Here is a 24857-nt window from a genome sequence, read left to right on the forward strand (position 1 = left end):
AGGAGTGTTTATACTACTTTGTACTTCTACACCAGCTCATTTCAGAGTGAGATATTGTGCTTTTATTCCACATTCATCTGATAGATACAAGGAGCGGCCACTTTATTAGGAACGGGTGTACAATCCAACAACAACTCTAAGATTATCATTTTCCAGTTTATGTGTATGCATGTTCATTATTGAAGCCTTAGGGGGGTGCTGTTGTTGTACAGGAGTGCATTATATTGAAAGGTTTTATTTTGGCCCGCTCATGCATGTAAAAATATAATGCAGTCTACTTTAACACTACTGCAAACTACAACCTCAGTGATAGACATAATAGTTACATTAAAACATCTACAAACAATCCAACAGTGTATATAGTACTGAAATATGAATGTATTATTAATAATAATCATATTTCAGAATAGTCATGTACTGGAACAAATGTACTTGAAGTATCAAAAGTAAAAGGGTGACATGTTGTACTATTACTTTTGAAGTTAGACCAAGTTTTGCCTGATAGGATGGATGTAATCTGCACCAACACCAGTTCATATAAGATTGAGTCATCAGTGTATTGATTTGGTGCTTTTCTGTGTTTAAGTAGTGAGGAAGTCAGTTCAGTGTCTCTGTATCTGTAAGGGTCTTTGTACTGAGATAAGCTGAAGGCGTTTTACATATGATTAACACTTGAATGGCTGAATTGAATCAACCTCAACAGGAGGTCAGCAACTGTTGTTTTTTGTTACTATACGTGATGGTTTATAAGACAAAGCGCCCCAGGAAGGCTTATCTTATCATGACTAAAGGTTTTATCTTCTCTTATATTTAAAGTTTCTCAGACCAAATGGGTTTCTAATTGGTTGGTTGTACCTTCATGAAGTTGCTTATCATGCCAGCGCGTGCCACTGTAGTTTGAGCAGACATAATGTTAATATAAGGTCAAGCTCCTGAGTATCTGCTCTGAGTTAAAAACAGCTGAAAACGTTACTAATATTGTTTCTGTTATTATTATTTCTTACTAATTATTAGTTACTTATTTCGTTCTATAAAGAATGTATTGTAGGAGTTCACAGATATATATTTTACTCTAGCTGTTCTTTTATGATTATATGTGAGAAATAATAAGTTGAATAAAACATTTTAAATGTGTTGCTCCATGCTCACAGAAATAATCTACAAAAGATTAATATTTGATGAATTTCAGGTCTTTAATCTTTGTGGTAAATGGACTGTAGGTTATACCTTGAGTGATGTGTCCACACAACACCAAACCATATGAGGAAGGGAGAGAGGAAAATAAAAAAGGAATTGAGGTTAGTCTAAAACAACACTGCATTGCAATAGCATTTTTATGAGTTTGTAATATATTTATATTATCTAAAATAGGACCAGTCTGCTGGGAAATCACTGCAGCCTGTACAGTATCAATTTTGTATTTCAAATTATTAATCTAATTTATGTGATCAGTGTTTTCAGGGCTCTTGTTCTTCTGCCGAGGCACATATCATATTTATTTAAGAGAAACTTTACCACTAAACAAGCCTGCTGTATAATCCCAATAATAAATAGTATAGTAATATAATATTTACTATAGTAAACAGCAAATATCTTGTGCTTTCTACTGTCTGTGTTTGAACTGAAAGGACCACGAAACATATACAGTGTTGGCTTGTTTTTATTCTTCATGATAAAAGTGGTTCACAGGTCAATGAAAGGAGCTTGCATACACATAAAAAGTTGAGGACCAATCAAATGCGTTACAATGAGCGTGTGTGCATATCATCCCCAAGAGCAATTTACACAGAATGCAGACCACATAAATACAGTTAAAATATTATACAACAATGGTCATTAAATTAAAACAAGAGTGAATTAAATAGATTAAGAAATCCATTTACAACCTTCAAAGCAATATAACATAATGTTAAAGCATTTCCACTTTTTAGCAGTAGTTCATGAGCAGCTCCGAAAAAACTGGTTATCACTTTCGAAAAAACCTTTTTGTAACATTTAATCTCTGTTTTTGAAACATTGTTTTCCTGCATTCACAATCTTTATACAGTAACTCGCGGCATGCTTGCTAAAAAGTGAAAATAATTTACCAGCATGAGATATTTAAAAAAAAAAAATCAGTGCTAAAACTGCTTAATGCGTAAGACATACCTTCAAAAACATTACAACTACAGTGTTGGATAGTAGCCTCTATTTTAGAATATGTAATGTAGTCTAAAAACAAACATAAGATCAAAACCAAGGCACTAAAACAAGAAGTCAATCAGCAGGATGTGGCGTCTTCTACTAAACCACGGGTACGTCGAGCTTTCGATATTTTCTTGCATTAATTAATTTCTCATTTGTTAAAACAGCAGTTTCCAAATGTGGTCTAAAAAAAACAAACAAAAAAAAAAGAATCACGACTGGTCTCATCAGGTCAATTCAATTTGAATTTAAACTGCATTTAATGAGACGAGGTGGTGTCACAGTGCCAGTGTTAACAATGTGCTGCTGCTGTCTTCGAATCGCAGCTCTGACGTCTAACTCTAGAAGCAATCCACGTTAAGGATTAACAGATACATACGTGTGTTTTTCTTTGCAATGCAAAGCATCGTCACTTGGAAATATTTTAGTTTTGCAATCTTTGTCTTAAGTCATGATATATTTATCAAAGTAAAGCACTGTGTAGTTATTTGAAATTACGGGACGTTATTATTATTATTATTACTTCATTTTTCTACAAGCAGCAACCCTATCAGTGTCCCTGTTAGCACAATTAAACATTCCCGACTAAAAACAAAAAGGAAGCTGGAGCCACGGGAGAGACGACTATAGGTCGCTGTGAGTACTTCATTACAACATGCTTACTTTGGTAGCACACAAAAGCATGGTCACGTGAAATGGTGAAATAGAAAACATGATTTTAGTTTAGCCGTTCGAATGAGTGAGAGAAAACAAAAAAAAGCAGAAGCTGAGTGGGAGCTGTTGTCAAGAGAAATTAGCATCATGTAACAACAAGGTGTTAGTATTTGTTTTCAGGTAAACCAAGCCAACCAAGAGTGATGTGAGACAGTGTCTATTAAAACCCGACAGCCCAACAAACAGCTTAGCCTGATGGGATGCTGGCACGCGTGCTGCTTAACACCCCACTTCAAAAAGCTGCTCGTTGTGAAAGATGCTAAATGGCTGTTGTAAAAATAGCTGCAGGCAACTGCTGTTTCATGAAAGTGAATGTAAGTTTCAAACCCCCGCCACCCGAATCCTAAAGAACAGCAGGAATGACACAGGCACTGTCTTGACTTGGTCTGCATAGTTTCCAAAGTAAGACGCACAATTAAAAAGATCTCCCGAATCTTTTGAATCTGATCGCTCGGTGTTTGACCTGAGGTGGTGAACTTTTATGGCTGATCTGTTTCCATCAATGAAGTGGCATGTCTTACTGACCTTTAAAGTTTAAAGGGTGTGGCTGAGCCAGACACATCAAAGGATAAAAAAAGAAAAGAGGAGCTTGTGATTGTAGGTGAGAGGGAGAGACCTCGAGACAATAGCAAGCTCTCTACTTAGCAATTCTGGTTAGTAAGGCTGCATTGTTCTATAAAAACAACTACCTGGGAGAGCTACCACGGATGATCTACTGGTTTACAGACACTAAAAGACGCCAGACGGGCCTGACCAGAATGTCAGACAAAAGGCAAGAGTGTAGAGAGAGAGAGTCATACAGCCTTAAAACAGATCATAGCCTTGCTGAGTCAGTTGGAGGACAGGAAACACTGTACATGAAAAGTCTGACGTTCTGGAAATAAATACTGTCAATGGTTCACCACAACACACAGCCTTGAACAAGACCAGATGGAAGTTGGATCCACTTGGGACAAGACACAGTCAATGACTTCACAGAGCAATGAGCAGCACATTTGTCTCTTCATCCTTTCTCCAGGCTGCATGCAGGTTTCTCTGCCCCCGAGCAGAGAAGACGGAGAGGGCTGGATGAGAGATTTTTTTTTTTCTTTAAACTTATTTTTTTTATTTTTTTTTTTAACGTTTTTTAAATCCATGTTTCTGGTGGGTAGAGTGGGGAATGTTGCATCGGATCTGGGATGAACACAGGATGTCTTGGAGTCAGGAAAAGAGGAGGGAGCCGTGGGAATCGACATGAAGACAGGTCCTTATGGAGAAAAGGGAGTTTGGAGTAATGGAAGGAGTGTTTCAGCGCTACAGAGACAGGGTGAGACAGAGACAAAAACATATTTAGTTCAACAAAAAAATAAAATAAGTGAAGGGTAATTAATAAAGGATCAATACAACAGATAAAGGATCAGCAGATCAGGGACTTCCAACAGCGAATAGTTAAGATGAGATGTATAAATAATATTATATCTAATATTTTTCACAAAGTTGGGGTTATTTAATTGTTATATCATAATGTATAGATATAGATAATAGAGAATATAATATAGATAGCTCATCTCATCGCCTGCGACATGATTTGGAGTGTGAGCTCCGGGCCCGGGCGGGCGTGCCCTGAGGTTTATTACCAGAGCTCTTACTGACATTAACGTGCGATTCGTCTGCGGGTCGACTTGTGGAGGCGGATAACCTACGCCTAGACTCTCTACATATCCCAGTCATCCTGGTCTTGCCAGGTGGATTGTGACCAGAGAGAGATGTGGTTGTCACAGCCCCTGAAGATTTAGTATTCAACTGAGAAGAGACGGCGTCTGACTGAAATGTGTTACGGTACGAAGCAGCAGCAGATGCTTCTTGGACAGAGTTAGACCTGTAACCCAGCTGTTTTCTTCTTACAGAGGGATCTACGCTTTGTTTTAGATTAGCTTTTTGATTACTTGCACCCCATGCTTCTGATGTGTTAGGATACACACGCAAAGCTTTAGAAGAGGTTAGATTATCTATGGATGAAGAAAACAAAGAGGCAGGTACAACTCGAGTTGTAATGAAGGTGTCCTGACGTGCAGGGAATGAAGCTCTTCGGCCTGAACCTTTTCTTGAATCGCTGACTTGCGTTTTGACCGTTACGTCGCTGTTCACGGAACTGGTGGAGCTTTTACGCGTCGGGGAGTAGCCGGGGCTCAAATCCGCGTTAAAAACATCACTGACACTACGGCTTCTAATGAAGGTGGCGTCTCGAGGGAGAGCCTTGCCTCGGCTTGTCTGGGTGGGGTTGTCAGGACAAAGAGAGAGAGGGGTTCTTACGGGGCTCGTGTGGAGGCTTCGGGTTAGACTTCGCAGGTGGTGCGTGGCCATCGTGGGAACGCTGCTGCCGAGAACCGGACTTGCCCGCGGACTGCTCCTCACTGGGGGGCGTGCAGGACTGCTTCGTGGGCTCCGCGGAGCCCGGCCTGACTTGGTGGCCAGCTCTTTGGCCCTGGATCGACGGGGGCTGCTGTTCAAGCTGTGGGGAGACAGAGGGGCCTCCAGGTCCTCCAGACGCTGAGTGAGAGCCAGTTTCTGCTGTATGGCCATGCGCAGCAGAGAGTTTAGTGTCTTCTTCTCGTCCTCGGCGGCTGCCAGCTGCCTCTGCATCTCGTCCAACTGAGTGACATACTGGTCACACCTGAGAGACGCAAACACAATAAGATGCGACACGCACGAGCAGGCGCGAGCACAACACACACACACACAAACCAGCTGTGATCAAACACTAGCAGCTCAAGATTATTATTATTCAGATTTCTGTTAATGATCAACAAATCACTACGGTTATGTTTTTTCTGATCACAGAAAGATTCAATTTATATTGATAAAGAAAATCTGTAAATCCTCAATGTTTGAGAAACGGTGCCACTATTCATAATAATTTGGAGAGAAAGAAAAAAGAGGGGTGGGGTGCATGTAAATCATGTAGTTACTCCAGCTGTCCACATGATGGCACCACATGACTTAATTATAACCAAGAGGATCTCTCTAAGCTGCAACCTTTAGCCAGACAGTAGCAGTCCTTGAGCACCGTCTGTCCTCCAATCCGTCTTATGGATAATCAAATGCCAGCTCATAACTGTCTGGAGAGGATCTGGACAGGTAATACAACCCCTGTCTAAGCTTCTCTGGTAAACAAAAACAAATAACACTGATTTATAATGCTATCCATTACAAAAATACAGAAAAAATATCAGTTCATCTATTAACGCAATAGAAAAACACTCCTCCAAACAGTTATCCATGCCGACGGATTCTTAGAAGAGGTTAGTGATTAGTGAGTGAAGGGGGTCTGTGAGTTTAACCCCTTTACAGCATCGTCTATCTATTGTCACACCCCTCTCCCGGCTTCATCTACCCTAAGGTGACCTGGCTTGATGGGACAAATCTGTCCTCGCCTCCTCCCCCGCCGGGCACAGGGCAGAGCATGTGGTTTCATAATCTTCACGTGAACCTGTGGATTGTCCACAGGCGTAATAAGCGTGGTAAGCTTATTACATGAGTGGTAGCAAAAAAGCTGCACCACAACAAGAACACCATTACTAAGCACGGAGAACACCGGCACACGCTAACCCAGACAATCAGAGCTAATCAACAAACAAAAGAAATTGTAAAGCAATAAAAAAAAATCGACTTTATAAACTCCTGAATAAATAAATGTTCTCGTGTTACGCTGCTAAAAACACAAAAAAGGAAATCTTACCGACTAGCGAACATGACTCGGAGTGAGGAAAAGGTGGCAGCGTCCTCCTTCAAGGCCTTGAGCTCATTCCGCAGTTTCATCATGGTCTCCGACACCATGCTCTTCTCCGTCTCATACTTGGTTTTCAGATTGGACAGAGCCAACTCTGCAGTCTGCGTAGACAAAAAGAAAAAAAGACAAATGCACCATCATATACTATTGTAGCATGCTCATCATGCATGATTTGAACTTATTTTAAGCTGATAGTACCATCGTGAATTCTAATTTCGTTTCCGTTTGTGCCTCTTTAGTTTTAGTATACACTCACATCAGTTTTTCTAAAAGATAACTATCCTATCGATGTAGCCAGCAGAAAATATAAGATCTTAAATATGTAAGAATATTCAGCAGGACCACAGTGTCCCCAGAATTCTTGTTATTATTGCCATCATCTGTGACGTCTTGTAAATTCAGCATTAACTGCAACGTAAGTAGTTGCTGACATTTAGCAGCCAGTTGTGTCAACACTACTTACAGTAACTTTATTTAAGAAGTGACTACACTACACTAGACACTCCTTTTGTCGCCCGTGGAGAAAATTGCAAATTTATGAGTTGTTAATACGGGAGAAAACTTTGTGAAACGCCGTCTCTGACAAATTCAGAATTATTTGTAGCAGGTAGTTTTGTAGTAATCGTAGTAACTTCTTTCTTTCTTTGTATAAAAAAAACATTGTGTCTGTTTGTCCCAGCAAGAAGAAGAAAAACAACAAAGCAGAAACAACAGAAATGGAGTACGAGTTTATTTGCATATAGATTAGGGAAGTGAGATCCGATCACAAGCGGTCACTCAAGACGCATGTGGAGACGCATCCTAAAACCAGCTGAGGTATTTGAAGCTGTTCGTTTTTCTTTTGTTTTTCAAGGACTTTTCAAGCCCACTTGACTCATATTCAAGGCTCTAACACGGCATAGTTTTGAGACAAGGTTAGTTATTGTAACAACACTGTAAATCCTCCAAGCGCACACGTGACAGTCACACTTTCGTGAGGCATGGAAACAATGACGCAACTGCAGGAGACACACATGCAGACAGTGAAACGTAGCCTACTTACTAAGGTTAAGTAAACAAATACCACAAGAACTTTCTATTCTTGCCATAAAATGCATAAAAAAAAACATTAACCTGTATATCTTTATGTCTATTTTACAAAAGTTTCAAGACGTATTTATATCCCTGTTCAAGTCTACAACCTTCCAGGATTTCAAGGACCTGTGCGAACCACGGTCAGAGCTGCTAAGGTAAACGGAAAAGAGTGGCAGAGCACGAAAACAGAACTGAGTCCTTCTGTTAAAGGACACGCAGCCGAAGGCCTGAGCCGCCTTCAGAGCATAACATAGCGTAGCATAAATAACATATGCGACTTGAATGCGATCCTCAGTGCAGTGTGGAAAAACGCTGATTATCTCAGAGGAACAAACATAGGGTGGTAAACAAAGTCCTGGAAATTAAGACTCGAGGAGGGAAAACCACTGTATGTGAGCAGCCCCTGCCAAGCAGATTACCTTGAGTGTTTGTGTGTGAAAGGGAGAGTGACAGCTAAGGGAATAAGTGAAGCGGGTCACGCAGTGCTCAAGGCGCAGGGAAGGGGAGGGAGAGGGAGAGTTTCACCTCTGAGGAGTGCAACATCACGCTGTGCTAACGGTGCAGGAGCATGTGAGCCCGAGGGACAGACACGACGCAGATGATACAGGCCAACGATACTGTTTATGTCAAGATTATGCATAGGCTCGCTCTCTTACTGAACGGGGACAATCAATTTACAATTAAAATTCTGAAATTAGTCAGGTCTTCGTCTGCGCTGTGTGCTGGATTAAAATACTGGCAGCAGAAGAAAGACTTCCCGTTGTACCAAGGGAGCTGGTAAAGAAACGAGGCCTCTCATAGTGAGTCAACATGAGAAAATGTTGGATATCCTCTTTTTAATAAGAGGCACAGGTCAGGTTTATGTACCCTTAAGTGGAATATTGGCCTAAGTGAGATCAGCGGGGAACACTGCAGCATACGTGCTGAGACCTACCTGCTTGTTAGCCTTGAGGACAGTCCTGAGAGTAGCAATCTGTTCTCTCTTGGTGCTGAGGAGGGACTTGAGTTTTAGTACTTCTTCCAAGAGGCTCTCGGCGTCCCGCTCCGACTCTCCGCTGCAGCTCAGCCCCGAGTACGGCATCGCGCCCCTCTGACGGCAGAGGTCCACCGCCACCTGAGAGAAGACGCAGACAGTTGTTCGTTAAATGCAACGTTATTATTGTACACCTTCAATCTTCAGAAAAGCAACAATACATGTTTGAAACTTTGTGTTTCACTACATAAAACACAAGATCCCAGTGTTCCAGACACTTTTCTGAAAGGACTCTCTGTTGTTGAAGTCACTAAACTCAGCTTTGACCCCCGTGATAATCCAATCCATTCAAACTCAAACACACGTGTTAACACGGCCCCTTATCAGGCGCTGGACTTGAACAGACGCAGGATCTACTCAATTACATATGTCTGAGCTGAGCTTTACGTTCAGCAATGCAGGAGTTAGAGGATTTGCGTTCAACTCACAAACAATCTATGTCTGAGACACTGTGTGCGATAAGCGGTGCCGTCTTACCCGGAGATGTTTGATCTGGCAACGGATGACTGCTACCAAGTTGCGGACATTGGAAGGGTCCCTGAAATCCAGGGTGGGCGATCCAGGGCAGTTGGGAGACTCTGTGCTGGTTCCTGCACTGTCCACCTCCCCCATGAACTGCAACGCTGAGGCTTTGGAGCCAAACATGTCGTTGGCTCGTGGCTTCTTCTGGGAGTTGTGCTGGGGGAAGACGTACCTACGCGCGCTACCTCCGGCACCTGACCTGGCACCATCGCGGTAATAGTCCAGGGTGACTCGTTTGGGTGTTAGGTTGTTGCACACACAGATGTGGTGATAGAGGTTGGACAGCTCCTCAGAGAAAGCCAGCAGCTCTTCCTGGGCGACGGTCAAGTGCCCTTCTGAATCGTTTGCCACTTTCCGCGTGGCTCCGATCTCCTTCTCCAGCTCACTGATGCGCTCCTGGTCCTGCTTGCTGGACTTGATGCACTGACGGATCTTGTCGGCCAGCTCCTGGGCCTCCGCCCTCCATCGATCCTTCTCCTGTTTGTAACGTTGCTCCAGGGTGTTGTAACGAGTTCCTGCCTGAGACAGTTCATCTCGCAGCTTCAGAAGCTCTTCGCTGGCTGATCGCATGCGCGCCTCCAGCACCTCCTTGCTCTTGGTGTCTACCTCATAGTCAAAGACCTCATTCCCATCTCCGTTCTCGTCGTCTCCTCTGTTGTCTCCCTCTTGGTTGTGCTTCTGGCTGCTGTGCACAGCTTCCAGTTGCTGGGTGAGAGATCCAACCTTATCCTCTTGTTGACTGAGTGCCTGTTTGGACATGACAAGTTGCATCTGCAGTTCCTCCACCTTGGAAACCAGACTGGACTTCTCTCGTTCTGCCTGGGAACAAACAGAAATATGAAAATCTTGCAAGGTATAAACATTTTAAATTTGCTTTAACTACTAGAAGTTATCCGTTAGTTCAGGGGTCAGCCAGATGTGGCTCTTTTGATGACTGCATCTGGCTCGTAGGAGAGTAAGCAGTCGTGTTTCGTGTTATTTTGTTTAATTTTAACGATACAGAACAGCTTGGAAAAGAAACGGCTTATGAGCCAACGACAGGTGAGTTCATTCAAGTATGCGAGTGCGCACGGGTGTCTACATCCAAAACACAGCGGCTGCTTATGGGGATCGGTGCATGATCGGGACCATGCAGCACCAGAAGTTGCATTAAAGTATTTTATTTATTACTGGTTAGCTTCGGTATAACGACGTTATTAAAACTTAGACTTATTATACTTATTACAGTTGTCCCTCACTATAACACGGTTCACCTTTCACGGTCTCGCAGATTTTTTTAGTGTAATTTTGCATGCTTTTTTTTTTTTACAGAATGAACGTGCATTGTGTTCGCTGTCCTGATTGGCTAAGGGAGTACTGTACAAAATGCGTTCGGCTAGCCAGATTTATATAAATGTTCAATCACTAGCAGTGTGACTCTGAAGTGCTGTGTGTTTGCAGTCAGAGGAACCGTGGAATACGTGTGAGTTACTGGTAATAATTTCTTATGTGTCAAACCTCGTAGATTGATCATTAAAATGAAATTTGTTAAAAATGTTTGGGCTTGAAAACAGATTTTGATCTTTGGTTTCATTTACTAATACAGTATTGTACTTATTTTTGTTAAATCTGCGAAAGTTTGAACTTTGAGAGTCTTTAAATAAGAGAAATGTGAGAAAATGTTAATGCCTGTCTGAGAAAAGTGTATAAAAGTGTGTGGTTAGAGGGTTTATGGCCTTAAAACATGTATAATAATTGTAAAAAATAAAGCTGATTACTTCGTGGATTTTGTCTATTGCAGGTTATTTTTAGAACGTATCCCCCGCGATAAACGAGGGACCACTGTATACTTGGTCTTACTTAAAAACGCACAAATTTATTTGTATTCAGTGTTTGAAAGTGTTGGCTCTCTCAGCCAAAAAGGTTCCCGACCCCTGCATTAGTTGAACAATTATCTATTTTACTTCAAAGACAGGCCAAAACTTGATTGTTCATTACTATCCGTAAAACAAAAAAAGGACAGTTCTCTGCAACAGAAAATTCTCCCCCAACCACCTTAATGCATTTTTTATGTAAAATAGTGGCTGTGACCCCATTCAGCTCCCAACATCTGTTGTGTAGAAGATGCTAACCCAACCCCCGATTTAAGTGCATCATGAATAAAATATTTCCTCCAGTGACAGTGAGGGATGACCGTTCAAGACATCCTTAATTTTCTTAAGTACCCTTTTATTTGCGAAGCCTAACTGTGTCAGGTGGGAGTTGCACTGCATTGCTCGGTGAAGTAAGAGGATGCAACGTGGTGCCAGCTGGTTTTTACTACTACTGGAAGGATCGGTTCAACAACACACAGCGGATGTGGTCTAAAGCAGGAAGTAACAGACATCACAGCTTAGATACACAAACCAACCAATAGGTGGTCCCTTGTTTTTAAGTGCATAGTGTTAGCAGAAGTATACAGGCTATTGTTATTATTAATTATTAATACACTGCATTTCCTCTTAATTTAAATAATATGACAAAAGTAAATAGTTGATTGCCTCGATTCTTGAGAATATCTACAATATCCTGTAAGTAAGGCTTCATCTTTTATTTTATTTTTTAGTATTCAAAGATTTAAAAGTTTGGCACGTGTTGTTCGGTTTCCTACCTGTAGGAGTTGTTGTTTAAGTTTCTGACTGTCTGAAAAGTGTAGCTCACTCAGCAGGTCTGACACCAGCCCAGAGGCTGGAGCACGCAGGAACACGTCACTGTTGCGTGGAGTGGAGTAGCGATGGATGAGGCCGTTACTTTTGGAGCCCCCCAAGTGAGGAGGGTGAGCAGAACCGGGAGCGGACCCAGGACCATTATTAAAGCCACTGTCCTGGTCCTCTCCCTCTCCCTCAACTCCTCCCTCTCCCCCCTGGCCCTCCTCCTGACTGTCGTCCAGCTGCTCCAAGTGGAGCTCCAGGTTCCCCACAGAATCAAAGGGGTTAAGGGTCAGGGCGGAGAGCTCTCGCCGCAGACTGTTCTTCTGCTCCCTCTCCTCCTTCAGGGCTTCCAGGGCCTCATCCAGCTGCCTCTCTGCGATCTCCTTCAGCCTCGCCGCCTCGTCCAGCTGAGCTCGCATCTCCTCCTGCTCCTCGTTCTTCTGGGTCAGCTCCAGCTTTATCGACTCAAACTCGACCTGAAATATGATACGGAGCACAACCAGATGGCTATTTTTTTCTTAGATAGGCAATAGGTCACATGGGGGCACATTCTAGACTCAACATGAAAACATACCCGAGGCTGCATTCAGCACAACAGTGTCACAGTCACACACAAAGATGTCTCCGCAATCACTATCAGGTCTAGTGGATATACACTTCCTTCCACTGGTGTAGAGTTTAAATCCTAGATATATTCCTACACCCTACATTATATAATCATTAAATGAAGTATACATAAAATAGCGATGTTAGCATCCTGTATAAAAGGACAGGAGATAATGTCATCCCATGATGCCTTTTGTCAAAAACATCCACTGCTGTATAATTACATAACCGAGTGAAGTGCAGTCTGATTCTTTTAGCCCCGCGGTCGTCTTTTCCTAAGCTGGTTAAGCTCAGGACGTTTTTTATTAAGGTCAAGGAAAAGTTTTTAGGAAAATATATAGGACGTAATGTGTTTGACTACTCCAGCACAGCCTTGGTTTTTATTTTAGAAGTCAACCAATGGATCATGAAAACACTAACAAGCCACCGCTGCATTTAGAACGAGTCATGGACAGTTTGTCTTGGCAGAGCTGTAACGTACACAAAAAGCACATCTGCACATCTCGGACACACTCGTCTCGCACCCTCAGGAATCTAAACAATGACACTTTCACATAACTCCGGAATACAAAGAGCCCACAGGAATACTGAACATCCTTCATCGTGCAGGACGTAACATTTACAGAGCGTTCTGAGATGTTAACAGCTATGGAAAATGTGAAAAATATGTCAGTATGCTGAGTAGTCTGTAACCTGCTTTCATGATTTCAGGAATTTTAGGGCTGTATTATTTCAACTTAGTTTAATGTTTGGACCAATCTCAATCAGGAACTATTTTAATAACTGATTTAATTGTTTTCAGTACGTTTAAGAAAAAAATTATCTGATTTTAGCTTTTCAAATATAAAGAATATTTTCAGGTATATCTTTGGGTTGTAGACAAAACAAAACATTTGAGAATATCACCTTGAATTCATTGATAATTAAAATAATCGTTAGTTGCATTAAAGCACTGTGGTAAATTCAAAGCGTTTTCCACTATCACTGAATGCCTGTTCTGAATAATCTGACCAGAAAACAAGCAATTAACAAGTCAGTCGCAGGCTGTCACACCATTTCTGATATTTCTTTTGTTCCTCATGATTTCTTTTCAGAGAAATGTGTCACTGGACGTGATGTCTTGCTCTCATGGGAAGCAGCCATACTGGGAATTCATTGACAAAAAAAGACAAAAAGACACAACTGGTAAAACAAAAGAAGAATTGTTGTCTGGGAGCGACTTCATTTTCTGGTAACAGCATGAATCACCCACCAACTGGCCTGTTCTGCCTCTTCAACACTGCTCAATTTGTGTCCCAGTTGTGAAGTTATGTCAACAAACATGTGATGGAGATTATAAGTTTGTTGCATGCAAAGCAGTTCTGCTCTCATGCAGAAAAGGTAAAAAGCAAACAACAACAACGGGCACATGATAGTGTGTCAACAACCACCCACGTTTAATTCACATAAATAAACAGCATACGAGTAGCTTGAGTGACAACTGACCTGGTTTTCCTTGAGCACAGATACTTGTTTTTGCAGAGAGATGTTCTCGTCTTCTAGCTCACTATTGTCTTGCAACTGGCGTGATTCACGGATCTTATATTCCTTCATCTCATCCCTCAGATGGCCCTTTTCTGCCTCCAGACACTCACACTCCTGTAGAACAGAATATAATTGCACATTTTCATGTTGTGCACACGTCATTATACTTGAATAATAAAAAGCTAATGTATCCACCAGTGACTGGTTGTATTATGACAGGAAGGGGATTTATGGTAAACAGGTCCTGAATGAGTCGTCGTACCTTCTTAAGCTGGGTGGAGAACACCCCCAGTCTATCGATCTCTGCGTGGGCATTGCCCAGAGCAAGGCGTGCCTGCTTGAGCTCTGACTGGACTTCCTCCATGCGGGTTGCCATGGCAGCCTCCTTAGTGGCTGTCTCTTGCAGCAAGCTCTCCTCCCGGCATTCTCCGTCAGCAGCTGCACGTTTCTGGCTGCTCACAGAATCTGCAAATGCCTTCACGAATTCCAAAAAAGAGAGGGGGTGAGAGAAGGGCAAATATGCGATGTTTTGTGTTACACAAAGACAGAACATTTGCAGTGCTGAACGATTCATACGAAGGCCAGAAATGTAGAAATATGTAAACAAAGGAAGGGAATTAGGACCTCACTGACAACTGCAAGGAAATAGCTGTTATAGCTCGGTAACTAGACACCCGAACAGCGGCTTCCACACTGTTTGACAGCTGATGTGCTAAAATAAGCCTACTACATTCAACTTAACATGATAACGTACAGCATTCCTTCACAGCTCGCCATAATTAGTAACCTTAACCCATTATGCATCGCTGACCGCTGATGAAAGAACCATCAAACAAGGTGTGAAATGAGACGAACATGCTACTAAAACATGCTCAACTGAGCATCGTGGCGTGGTTATATAATCATGCTAATTCACAACACGAGTCTGCCCTGCTTTGTTAAAACCCCCGCCGAAGCTTATGGAGGTATACGGCCAAGAAATGAGGTTTATACAGATTACAGCTGAAAGTCGTTGTACCACCGTGCCCTTAAAGCATAAAGAGCTTTGCTTGGTATGTGGTTCGAAAACATCAGGATGTACTGATTTTATTCTGGCACACACATATACTGCTAAAAGGCAACTGCTTGTATGCGTGTCCCTCTTTGAGTTTAAGCAGGTACGTGGAACAATTCAACATGAGAGGATTGAATTTTGTGGGATTACCTCCTTACATGAACCAGTTTTTTTTTTTTTTAAAAAAAGCCTGTTCCAACAATACTAAATGCCCTCGAGGCCCATCTGGTGCATCTGTGTCAAAGTTTACAACATTAACTCCTCACACATCAATCAGCAGCAGCATAAGAACAGAAATATAACTCTCAGCTGGAGTGTTGATGAAGTGGTTGTCAATTTTTTCTGCACAATGGTTAATTATTAGACAAAATGGGAAGCACATGGTTTGTTTAGAACACCAAGGCAATGAGAAGCAGATGCCATAACTTCCATAAATCTATAAAATGCATGGATTACATGATAATCTGAGCTTTTTTATCTTGACCATCAAGCACTAACCTAAAGCAATCCTTAATGGACGTGCAGTACAGTATCAAAACGAGTTTAAGACGCACGGACAAAATGTAATTTGGGTAAAAGCACCGGATGTGCTGACTAATGCGCTGCGGAGGTCGCCCTAATCACAGTCTTCACCCTCTGACGCCACCAGCGTCAGATGACACACGACAGCCGAACTGACTCAGCGTGTAGTAACAAGCGTCTTCATTGAAAGATAAAAATATGAGATCACTCCAGAAACAGAACTGTTATTGTGATAGCAGAGCGTCAGGGGTTGATAAACAATCACATTTATGCCATAGGTCAACGGTACAACGGTATCTTTATAGGTCTAGTAGGTACACAGCAAGGCGGCTCGTCAGCTGTAAATTAAAATGAGCTGTACGGCAAAGAGATTAGCCAGTTCAGCTTTGACTGCATTTACATTTTACCAGCAGCAAAAGTGTCACGGTAACTTTACGATACCAATTTTCTACAATGGAAACAAAGAGGAAACAATAAAAAGGAAAGATATTACTGTTCCACTGCGTCTGGTTTTTAATATCCTGCAACCTTTGCTTTAATATTTTTATATTTACGTTCATGCATTCATTCAATACTACTACTATAGTCTTTTTTTTCTGACATCCAAGATCACTGTGCGTAAATCCATTATACGTAATGGACTAGATAGAGTGGACCAAAGCTGTCAACACAGGAAATGCACCATGATGGAAGATCTCAAGTTTCAACTCGTCCTTATGAGAGTTGTGAAATTCACATTCAGGAAATGTTTGTTTCAGTTATAAAACAAACATGAGGATTTATAAATGTAAAAAAATCAATTGTGTATTGTGCAAAATAAATGTTACAAAGCAGTAGTATGTTATTGGAAAAAAATCCCTGGAGGAACTTCCCGATGTTGTCTAAATATAACTAGAAGGCTTTGGGGGGTTCCTACCTCTTTGAGCTGCTGTAGCTCCCCTTTGAGGACTTCGTGCTCCTCTTCCAGCTGCCTGTGTTTCATCTTGAGAGCTGCGCTCTCCTCCAACACCACGAGGCCATAGCGCGCTGCCTGTAGCTTCTCCTCTGTGGCCTCCTGGAGCTCCAGGGTCAGCCGCACCACCTCGGCGTTCAAGTCTCTGCTCCCCATCTCTTCCTCTCCTTCACCCTCCGCCGTTTGACCTGCCGGGTCTGCATCCGCCTCGAGCATTCTCGCCTGGCCTCCCACTTGTCTGCCAATGTTCTGCTGGGACACCTGCTTTCTTTCACTCCTCCTCTCTCATTACTCCGCACTGCAAAAAGGCAAAGCATAAGGACGGCGGTTGTGTAAAGTGCTTAGAACAAAGGGCAGGATGGCAAAGAGCCTTTGTCTAAAATCACATTGTGACACCAATTCTGCATAAGAAAAGATCAGGATTGGTTTAATGGGGGAAAACACCAAATGACCACTAAATACACAAATAAAGGCTAAATTACTTAACTGCTGCACCTTGCATGTGAATAAAAGTTACAAATAATCAACTCTGATTATGATATCAGTTATTATTAGATTAGATTAGATATACTTTATTCATCCCACCACGGGATGTAGCATACACTACAGAATTAGAAAAATGTAGAAAAGGCAAAAACAAAAATATTTATAACCTACAATAAACACGAAAAACAATCAACCTTCAAAACAGACAAGTACAGTCTGTCTGTCTCTTTCAGGGTTATGCCTGGTCAGGCACGGTATTGGTTGAAGATGCAGTCACACGTCTCTTTTATATGTTTGTGTTGATTTATTCTGTACACGTGACATCTATTGCACCTCTGTCCGTCCTGGGAGAGGGATCCCTCCTCTGTGGCTCTCCTGGGAGAGGGATCCCTCCTCTGTGGCTCTTCCTGAGGTTTCTTTCTGTTAAAATGTTTTTTTTGTGGGCAAGGACAGACGGTGTCACTCCCTGTACAGATTGTAAAGCCCTCTGAGGCAAATATACTTTGTGACTTTGGGGCTATACAAATAAAATCTGATTTGATTTGAAAGTGAACATAGTGTCAGAAATATTGCAAAAGAAAGTGACCATGATACAAATAATAAATATTATAATAGAAATAATATCACAACAAGGAGACTACAACATGATCAGGTGTTGTTATTATAGTATATACAGGGTTCCCACACCTTTTTCATGAACAAATTCAAGCACTTTTCAAGCACCTTCAAGCACCAGTTTTTCCATTTTTCCAGCACCTTTAAATAGGTAGCCTACTGTGTTTGCCATGATGGTCATGGGAAGCGCAGCGGTGCCACTGTATGGCATAATAATAATAATATGGGTCTAATTAGCATTATTTCATATGGTGGTAGATTGACTGTTTTGATTTTTAACTAATTGTGAATTGGCTTGTATTCTCAGCTTGCTGAGTAACTACCATAGCGCAATAACAGTGACAAATAGACATCACACAAATTTCAAGCATTTTCAAGCACTTCACAAAAAATTCAAGCATTTTCACAACCTTGAAAACACTGAATTGAAATTCAAGCATTTTCAAGGAATCCAAGCCCCCGTGGGAACCCTGATAATAGAAATAATATCACAACAAGGAGACTACAACATGATCAGGTGTTGTTATTATAGTATATAATAATGTGGCATATATTTTTTTCTGTTTAACTACACATATGAGCTTAAACTGGGATGCAGAGCTGGCCTCAGATCAGCAACAACGCCACATCTCTTCAGAATATAAAGCTTCAGCTGATGTAGCTCCACAGTTATGACAGCTGGATAAAGTGACAGCGTGGATTAACATTTAAACATTTCTTTGACCATCTGTGTTGACTGGGTGGGGCAGACTTCCCCCATGTTTCCCCCCTCGTGTCCTCTTCTTTGACCGAAGATGGAAACACCAGCCGGTGCCAAATGATGGATCCCGTTAAAGCATCCGCTTCTCCCACTAACTATCTCTGTGTAAAAACCGGTTTGGCAGCATTTATATACTCTAGTTTCTAAAAAAAATAAATAAGAGGCTGGAAATATTCAAGACAAGGATACACAATCTAAAAAAAAGACGACACCGGGACCGGGAACAGGATACGACCGGTCAGCTTAGTCAAGTGTAGTTTCAGCTCGGCAAACGACACCACACACACACACACACACACACACACACACACACACACACACACACACACACACACACACACACACACACACAGCTACAGCTGTAGAAAATAACGTCTTAGCTTCGCAGTTAGCTGAATTAAACAAAGACTCAGCGACTCCTTCTGTCAGACGAGCTAATTAGCTTTGACTTGCTAACGACACTCACCGTTTATTTCACGGACGGAGCGAGCAGACGTTACAGACGTTACAGACGTTACAGACGTTACAGACGTTACTTCCTCCTCCCCGGAGCTGTCAGCGGCAACGGTCGTTAACCACGATAGGAGCCAGAGATACAAACACAGGTTACTGCTTCTCCAACACGTCCCTTCCTCCCACCATCACACAGCTACCAGCAGCAGCCGGGTCTCTTGTTTCACAGCCGAGCTCTGGTGTCAAAAGCGCGCCGAAAAGACGTGAAAGCACGACGGCCCCCTCTAGCTAGACAACGGCGCTAGTGATGGGCTGTCCGCGGACGAGCCGGTTCAAAGAGCGCGGGTCTTTTAAGGCAAGGGTGCCCAAACTGTTCCACAAAGGGCCAGTGTGGCTGCAGGTTTTCCTTTCAACCAACCAACCAACCAACCAACCAACCAACCAACCAACCAAGAGCACACAGTTTGACCAATCAACTCTCCGAAGAGCAGTTGATTAAATGAGTCAAGTCTGGTGTGCTGCTGTTTGGTTGGAACGAAAACCTGCAGTGGAACAGTTTGGGCACCCCTGTTTTAAGGTGAACGATTTTACTTTTGAATACATTTGCATTAGAATACATTTCCAAGGACACTGAAAGGATCATCTGAGCCACAGCTGTTAGACGCAGGGGTGCCCAAACTGTTCCACAAAAGGGCCGGTGTGGCTGCAGGTTTTCCTTCCAACCAACCAACCAAGAGCACACAGTCTGACCAATCAATTCTCTGAAGACTGAGATCAGTTGATTAAATGAGTCAAGTCTGGTGTGCTGCTGTTTGGTTGGAAGGAAAACCTGCAGTCACACCGAACCCTTTGTGGACCAGTTTGGGCACCCCTGTTTTAAGGTGAACGATTTTACTTCTGAATACAACAAAGGGCCAGTGTGGCTGCAGGTTTTCCTTCCAACCAACCAACCAACCAAGAGCACACAGTTTGACCAATCAACTCTCTGAAGACTGAGATCAGTTAATTAAATGAGTCAAGTCTGGTCCTTTGTGGAACAGTTTGGGCACCCCTGTTTTAAGGTGAACGATTTTACTTTTGAATACATTTGCATGAGCATCATTTAGCTGGTGCTTTTTATCCAAAGTGACTTACAGAGAGAGAAATTTGGGGTATCTTGCCCAAGGACACTGAAAGGATCATCTGAGCCACAGCTGCCCCCCCCCCCCCCCCCCCCCCCCACCCGCCCCCACCCCCCCCCCCCCCCCCATTCAGTACAAAGCATGTGTTAGACTCGCAGGGGTGCCCAAACTGTTCCACAAAGGGCCGGTGTGGCTGCAGGTTTTCCTTCCAACCAAACAGCAGCACACCAGACTTGCTTGACTCATTTAATCAACTGATCTCAGTCTTCAGAGAGTTGATTGGTCAAACTGTGTGCTCTTGGTTTGTGGAACAGTTTGGGCACCCCTGTGTTAGAGCCATTTTCTGGTTCATATGTGCGTTTGTGTTTATATTTTGCGTATTACCTGCAGGCCACAGTAGGTGGCACTCTGTTCCCGTGGGATGCAGGAAATGGTTAAATGGAAGCACAGGTAAATTACTCGGCAGGTGTGCTGCTGACTGGGGAAGCACACGGTTTCTGGCAATATGTGAGCCTTTTGTTTTGATTTGCATGCAAATAACAGAGTTAATGTATACGTATGAAAAGTTCGGCTGAGGTCACTTATTTGTGAAGTCAAGAATACCAAGACCATGAATAAATGTTGGTGACTGCATATGAGCTCATGTGTTTCGCTCATTCATTGGACCCCGGAAGACATTCACTACTACAAGTACAAGCAGCAGCCCCTCAGTGGCTTAGGTTCATTTTGTTGTTTTATTTTGAGAAGTCACAATAGCATAGGTTGCAAGTCAGGGGTCTTCAACCAGGGGTCTGTGACCCCTAGGGGGTCCGCAGAAGGACTGTAGGGCGTCCGCCAATTTTTGTCATAATAACTGACAATTTTCACAAAAATAATTTGTGAGAACAACAAAAAAATACATTGAGTAAACTGCAAGCATTTAAAATGCAATAATAAGCTACTTTAGACAAAACCTATTTACAAAATAAATTATTATATTATGCATGAACTTTTTTTTAAATCATAAACACATATAGGCTAATAACCAAGTGTATAAATAGGTTAATAAGGTGAAAGAAAGGGTGAATAAAGTAAATATGAAAGTTATTATAGACTAGGCCTTAAAATATGACACATTTTAAAAAATGAATTACACATGGGGGTCTCTTGTCCAAGGGGTTATTGGGCTGAAAAACATTGAATATTTAAGTGATATATGTGTACACATACAAACCATGAGTCAAAACAGTGCTAAACTTGGCTGAGTTTGGGGGCTGAAAGAGTCGGCTCTTCTTGGTGAGCTGACTCAAATGATCCGACTCACTAAAAAGAACCGAAATTCCCATCACTGAACGGCGCAACACACCCCACACCAATAAATTAGTCTTTACATTCTGTGTTTGTGTGAGTATTGGACTGCTGTGTATGCACACATAAATGCGATTAATACAAGTATTTTATTTTACTGACAAAGCGAAATATTAAAGAAAGATTAGCTAAAAGGAAAAGCACTTCCGCTCGTGCCTTTTGTTGTCTTCCTTTTCACGTCCGGGTCTCGCGGCCAGGCTGCACGTTAGTGAATCCCACGCGATGAAGGTGGTCACCTGGAACATAAACGGGATCAGGACCTTCAGAGGCGGCATCAAGAAGGCTCTGGACTCACTAGACGCCGATATTATCTGTGTGCAAGAGACTAAAGTGACAAGTAAGTGGTTATATAACATGAACTCTGTGCAGAGAGAAATAAACTCATTCATTGTCCTTCAACAGGAGACCTGCTGGATGAAAGAACTGCCATTGTTGACGGCTACAACTCCTACTTCAGCTACAGCCGAGGACGCAGCGGTTATTCAGGTGCATAACACTGTCATAAGTCTGTTTATGACCCTTCAATGCCTCCACCTCCATTCATACACCTGCCACTGACTCACTGCAACTCCTGTTTCTTGCATGCACAAGGGGTTGCCACCTACTGCAAAGACAGTGCCACTCCATTTGCAGCCGAGGAGGGTCTGACAGGTCTGCTGACCAACCATGAAGGCGCTGTTGGGTGTTACGGTCACCAAGCTGCAGAGTTCTGCAGCGAGGAGCTGCAGCTTCTGGACAATGAGGGACGAGCTGTTGTCACACAGCACAGAGCCAAGTGAGACTTATATGTGCTGTGTTTCATTTTAAAAGATCCAGTTATGATCCGTGCATTGGAACATACCGTCCTCTGTGTCTGTTCTTGACTCTGATTTTCCCCCCACAGGTGTCAGGACAAAGAGCAAACCGTTACCGTGATCAACGTCTACTGTCCACGGGCTGATCCTGAAAAGCCGGAGAGGAAGCAGTTCAAGCTGCAGTTCTACAAGTTGCTTCGGTGTCGGGCTGAAGCGATACTGAAAGATGGGAGGTGAGAGAGGGTTTAGAAATGGTTGTGAAATAAATGAATGCATTATAAACATGAAACCAGGGTTATTCCTCAGAATATGATCGTACCATTAAAATCTATAATCGCTGCATCTTTAGATGTACATTTGAGTCCATAGTATTTACCTAAAGTAGTTTATACTGCAGTAAAGGCAACCGTATAGAGAACATATGTTGTATCCGACTTATTTTGGATGATGTATAATGATTTTTTTCTGTTGTATTTTTCAGCCATGTGATTGTTTTAGGAGACATAAATACATCTCACAGACAAATAGACCACTGCGATCCCAGCGATATTGTAAGTAACAACAAAAAAAAAGAATACTATTGAATGTTTCTTCTGGGTACTGTGCTTACTCTGTATCCTACTCTCTCAATACCACATGTGATTTTTAAGTTAAAGCCAGTTTAAGTTTAGCATCAAAGACGAGGGGAAACATTTCTCCTGGGTCGGCCCAAAAGGCAACAAAATCTGTCCACTAATAAACAAGTTATATATTGTGTCTTTAATCTGCTGCAAAAAAATGACATTGTATACTAATTGGCTGTTTTCCGCTGCTTCTGGTCTAAGACCAGTCTCCTAGTTTGAGAAACAGACCCAAGAGTATCGATCACAACAAGGACCCAAACAAAGTGGGCAAAATGTATTTTGGTTCCTTCGATATATGTGTGTATGTGTTGTGTGTTATGCGTTTCCATGATAGTGATGCCTTCTTTGTTTTTCTCATTACTTAGGATGATTTTGATGAAAACCCTGGAAGGAAATGGCTGAATGGCTTCTTGTACAGTGGCGGACAAGAGGAGGAAACAAATGACGAGGAGTCCGATGGAGAATCTGAGGTAACGTCAACAGATCCCATCCGCAGTGGAAAATTCGTAGACACCTTTCGGTATTTCCACCCAACTCGCACCAACGCCTTCACATGCTGGTCCACTCTCACCGGAGCACGGCAGACCAACTATGGCACACGCATCGACTACATATTCGCCGATTGCCAGTTAGCCAAAGAGCAGTTTGTGGCAGCAGATATCATGCCGGAGGTGGAGGGATCAGACCACTGCCCCGTGTGGGGGCAACTGAGCTGCTCTCTCCTGCCCAGCTCCAAGCCGCCTCCCCTCTGTACCCGTTACCTGCCAGAGTTCGCTGGCAAGCAGCAGAAACTCTCCCGCTTCCTCGTTAAGGTGGACCAAAAATCAAGTCAGTCTGAACTTAAGGATGCGTTACCCGGATCTCAAGAAGAAGAGGAAAGGAGGGAGAATTTAAATCCATCCAGAGCTGAACACATCTCTGGTAAAAAACGATTATTGACATCAGACTCTGTTGCCCCGAAGGGGAAAAAAACTAAGACAGTAAAGACTTCCTCAAAGCCGCAGGGAAGCCTCCTTTCCTTTTTCAAACCCAAGCTCACAAATGTTGTTCCCACCGCTGAACCACGTGAAAAAGCACTCGGCACAGAAGAAGTTACATCGTTGAATAAGTCCCAAAAAGCATCCACGGCAACAGACGACTCCTCTGTCATGAGCAATCGAACTGAAGGCACTGAGTTTGCCTTTCATGGTTCACCACAGCTTGGTAGCAGCAACACCACCACCACAGAGGAAAATGACAGACACATGGAGACAACACTTTTAACCTCACAGCCTACTGTGGGCCACTCCGCTGCCAAGAAGGGAGCATCGTTAGGGTTTTGGAAGTCGGTGCTTCACGGGCCACCACCACCGCCTTCCTGTAAGGTCCACGGGGAACCCTGCGTGCTTCGTACCGTAAAAAAGGAGGGGCCCAACATGGGCAAACAGTTTTTCGTCTGTGCTCGACCTCAGGGACACACCTCCAACCCTGACGCTCGCTGTAACTTTTTCGCATGGGTTGACAAAGGGAAGTGACATGTTTTGATGTATAAACCTTTTTATTTTATTTTTTTTACAGAGAAACCTTGAGCTCAAATCAGCACTATAAGACTTTTTATCATTCCAGTGATTTGCTTTGTTTTTTCCTTAATAAAGACGATAGTTTTGTATTAGCTTGAGTTTGGTTGTATTTGTTCTTCGTGCTGAAATAATTAGGCAAATAATAGATTCACAATAGATCACTTTATATTGAATATCTTAGTGATGCTTGTACAAATAAGTTTGAAGATTTCACCTTAGGCTCTGAGGAGGTCTAGTATGTATCGCTCCACTAGACTAAACAAAATAATTTATCAGTAAATCATGTAGTAATCGAGTAATGTCAGATTAATCAATATTGAAAATAACTGTTGGTTTAGTCCTACTTGTTCACTTTACCTGATACTGTATATAAAATTATGAATGTAGGAATGGGTAAAGTGAACACATCAGTATTATTTTTTTTTATAAATGACAGATCAGTTATCCTTTGTTACCTTGGTGACTGTGCACACTAG

The 24857-nt window shown here is 42.5% G+C and overlaps 2 protein-coding genes across 3 annotated transcripts; one reads left to right on the forward strand and one right to left on the reverse strand.

The window, feature by feature from the left end:
* Window positions 1-1643: 1643 nt before the first annotated feature.
* On the reverse strand, window positions 1644-19252 carry zgc:162200 (protein bicaudal D homolog 2). 2 transcript variants are annotated; one of them, XM_019256035.2, is made up of 10 exons: window positions 18951-19252; window positions 16588-16921; window positions 14358-14570; window positions 14057-14209; window positions 11926-12441; window positions 9252-10115; window positions 8676-8855; window positions 6617-6768; window positions 5191-5551; window positions 1644-4191 (listed from the first exon to the last, which is right to left on the reverse strand). In XM_019256035.2, exons 2-10 carry the CDS (start codon window positions 16837-16839, stop codon window positions 4186-4188), a joined length of 2697 nt encoding a protein of 898 aa, XP_019111580.1. In that variant the 5' UTR covers window positions 16840-16921; window positions 18951-19252; the 3' UTR covers window positions 1644-4185. The 2 variants fall into 2 exon arrangements, with proteins under 2 accessions (XP_019111580.1, XP_027144269.1); XM_027288468.1 differs by lacking the exon at window positions 18951-19252 and adding an exon at window positions 18443-18598.
* Window positions 19253-21421: 2169 nt separating this feature from the next.
* Window positions 21422-24441, forward strand: apex2 (APEX nuclease (apurinic/apyrimidinic endonuclease) 2). The gene is made up of 6 exons (XM_019278385.2): window positions 21422-21742; window positions 21808-21891; window positions 21997-22180; window positions 22289-22432; window positions 22681-22750; window positions 23188-24441. Exons 1-6 carry the CDS (start codon window positions 21628-21630, stop codon window positions 24334-24336), a joined length of 1746 nt encoding a protein of 581 aa, XP_019133930.1. The 5' UTR covers window positions 21422-21627; the 3' UTR covers window positions 24337-24441.
* The last annotated feature ends 416 nt before the right edge of the window (window positions 24442-24857 follow it).

This window comes from Larimichthys crocea, chromosome XV (assembly GCF_000972845.2).
Source record: "Larimichthys crocea isolate SSNF chromosome XV, L_crocea_2.0, whole genome shotgun sequence".
In the NCBI taxonomy this organism is placed as follows: Eukaryota; Metazoa; Chordata; class Actinopteri; family Sciaenidae; genus Larimichthys; species Larimichthys crocea.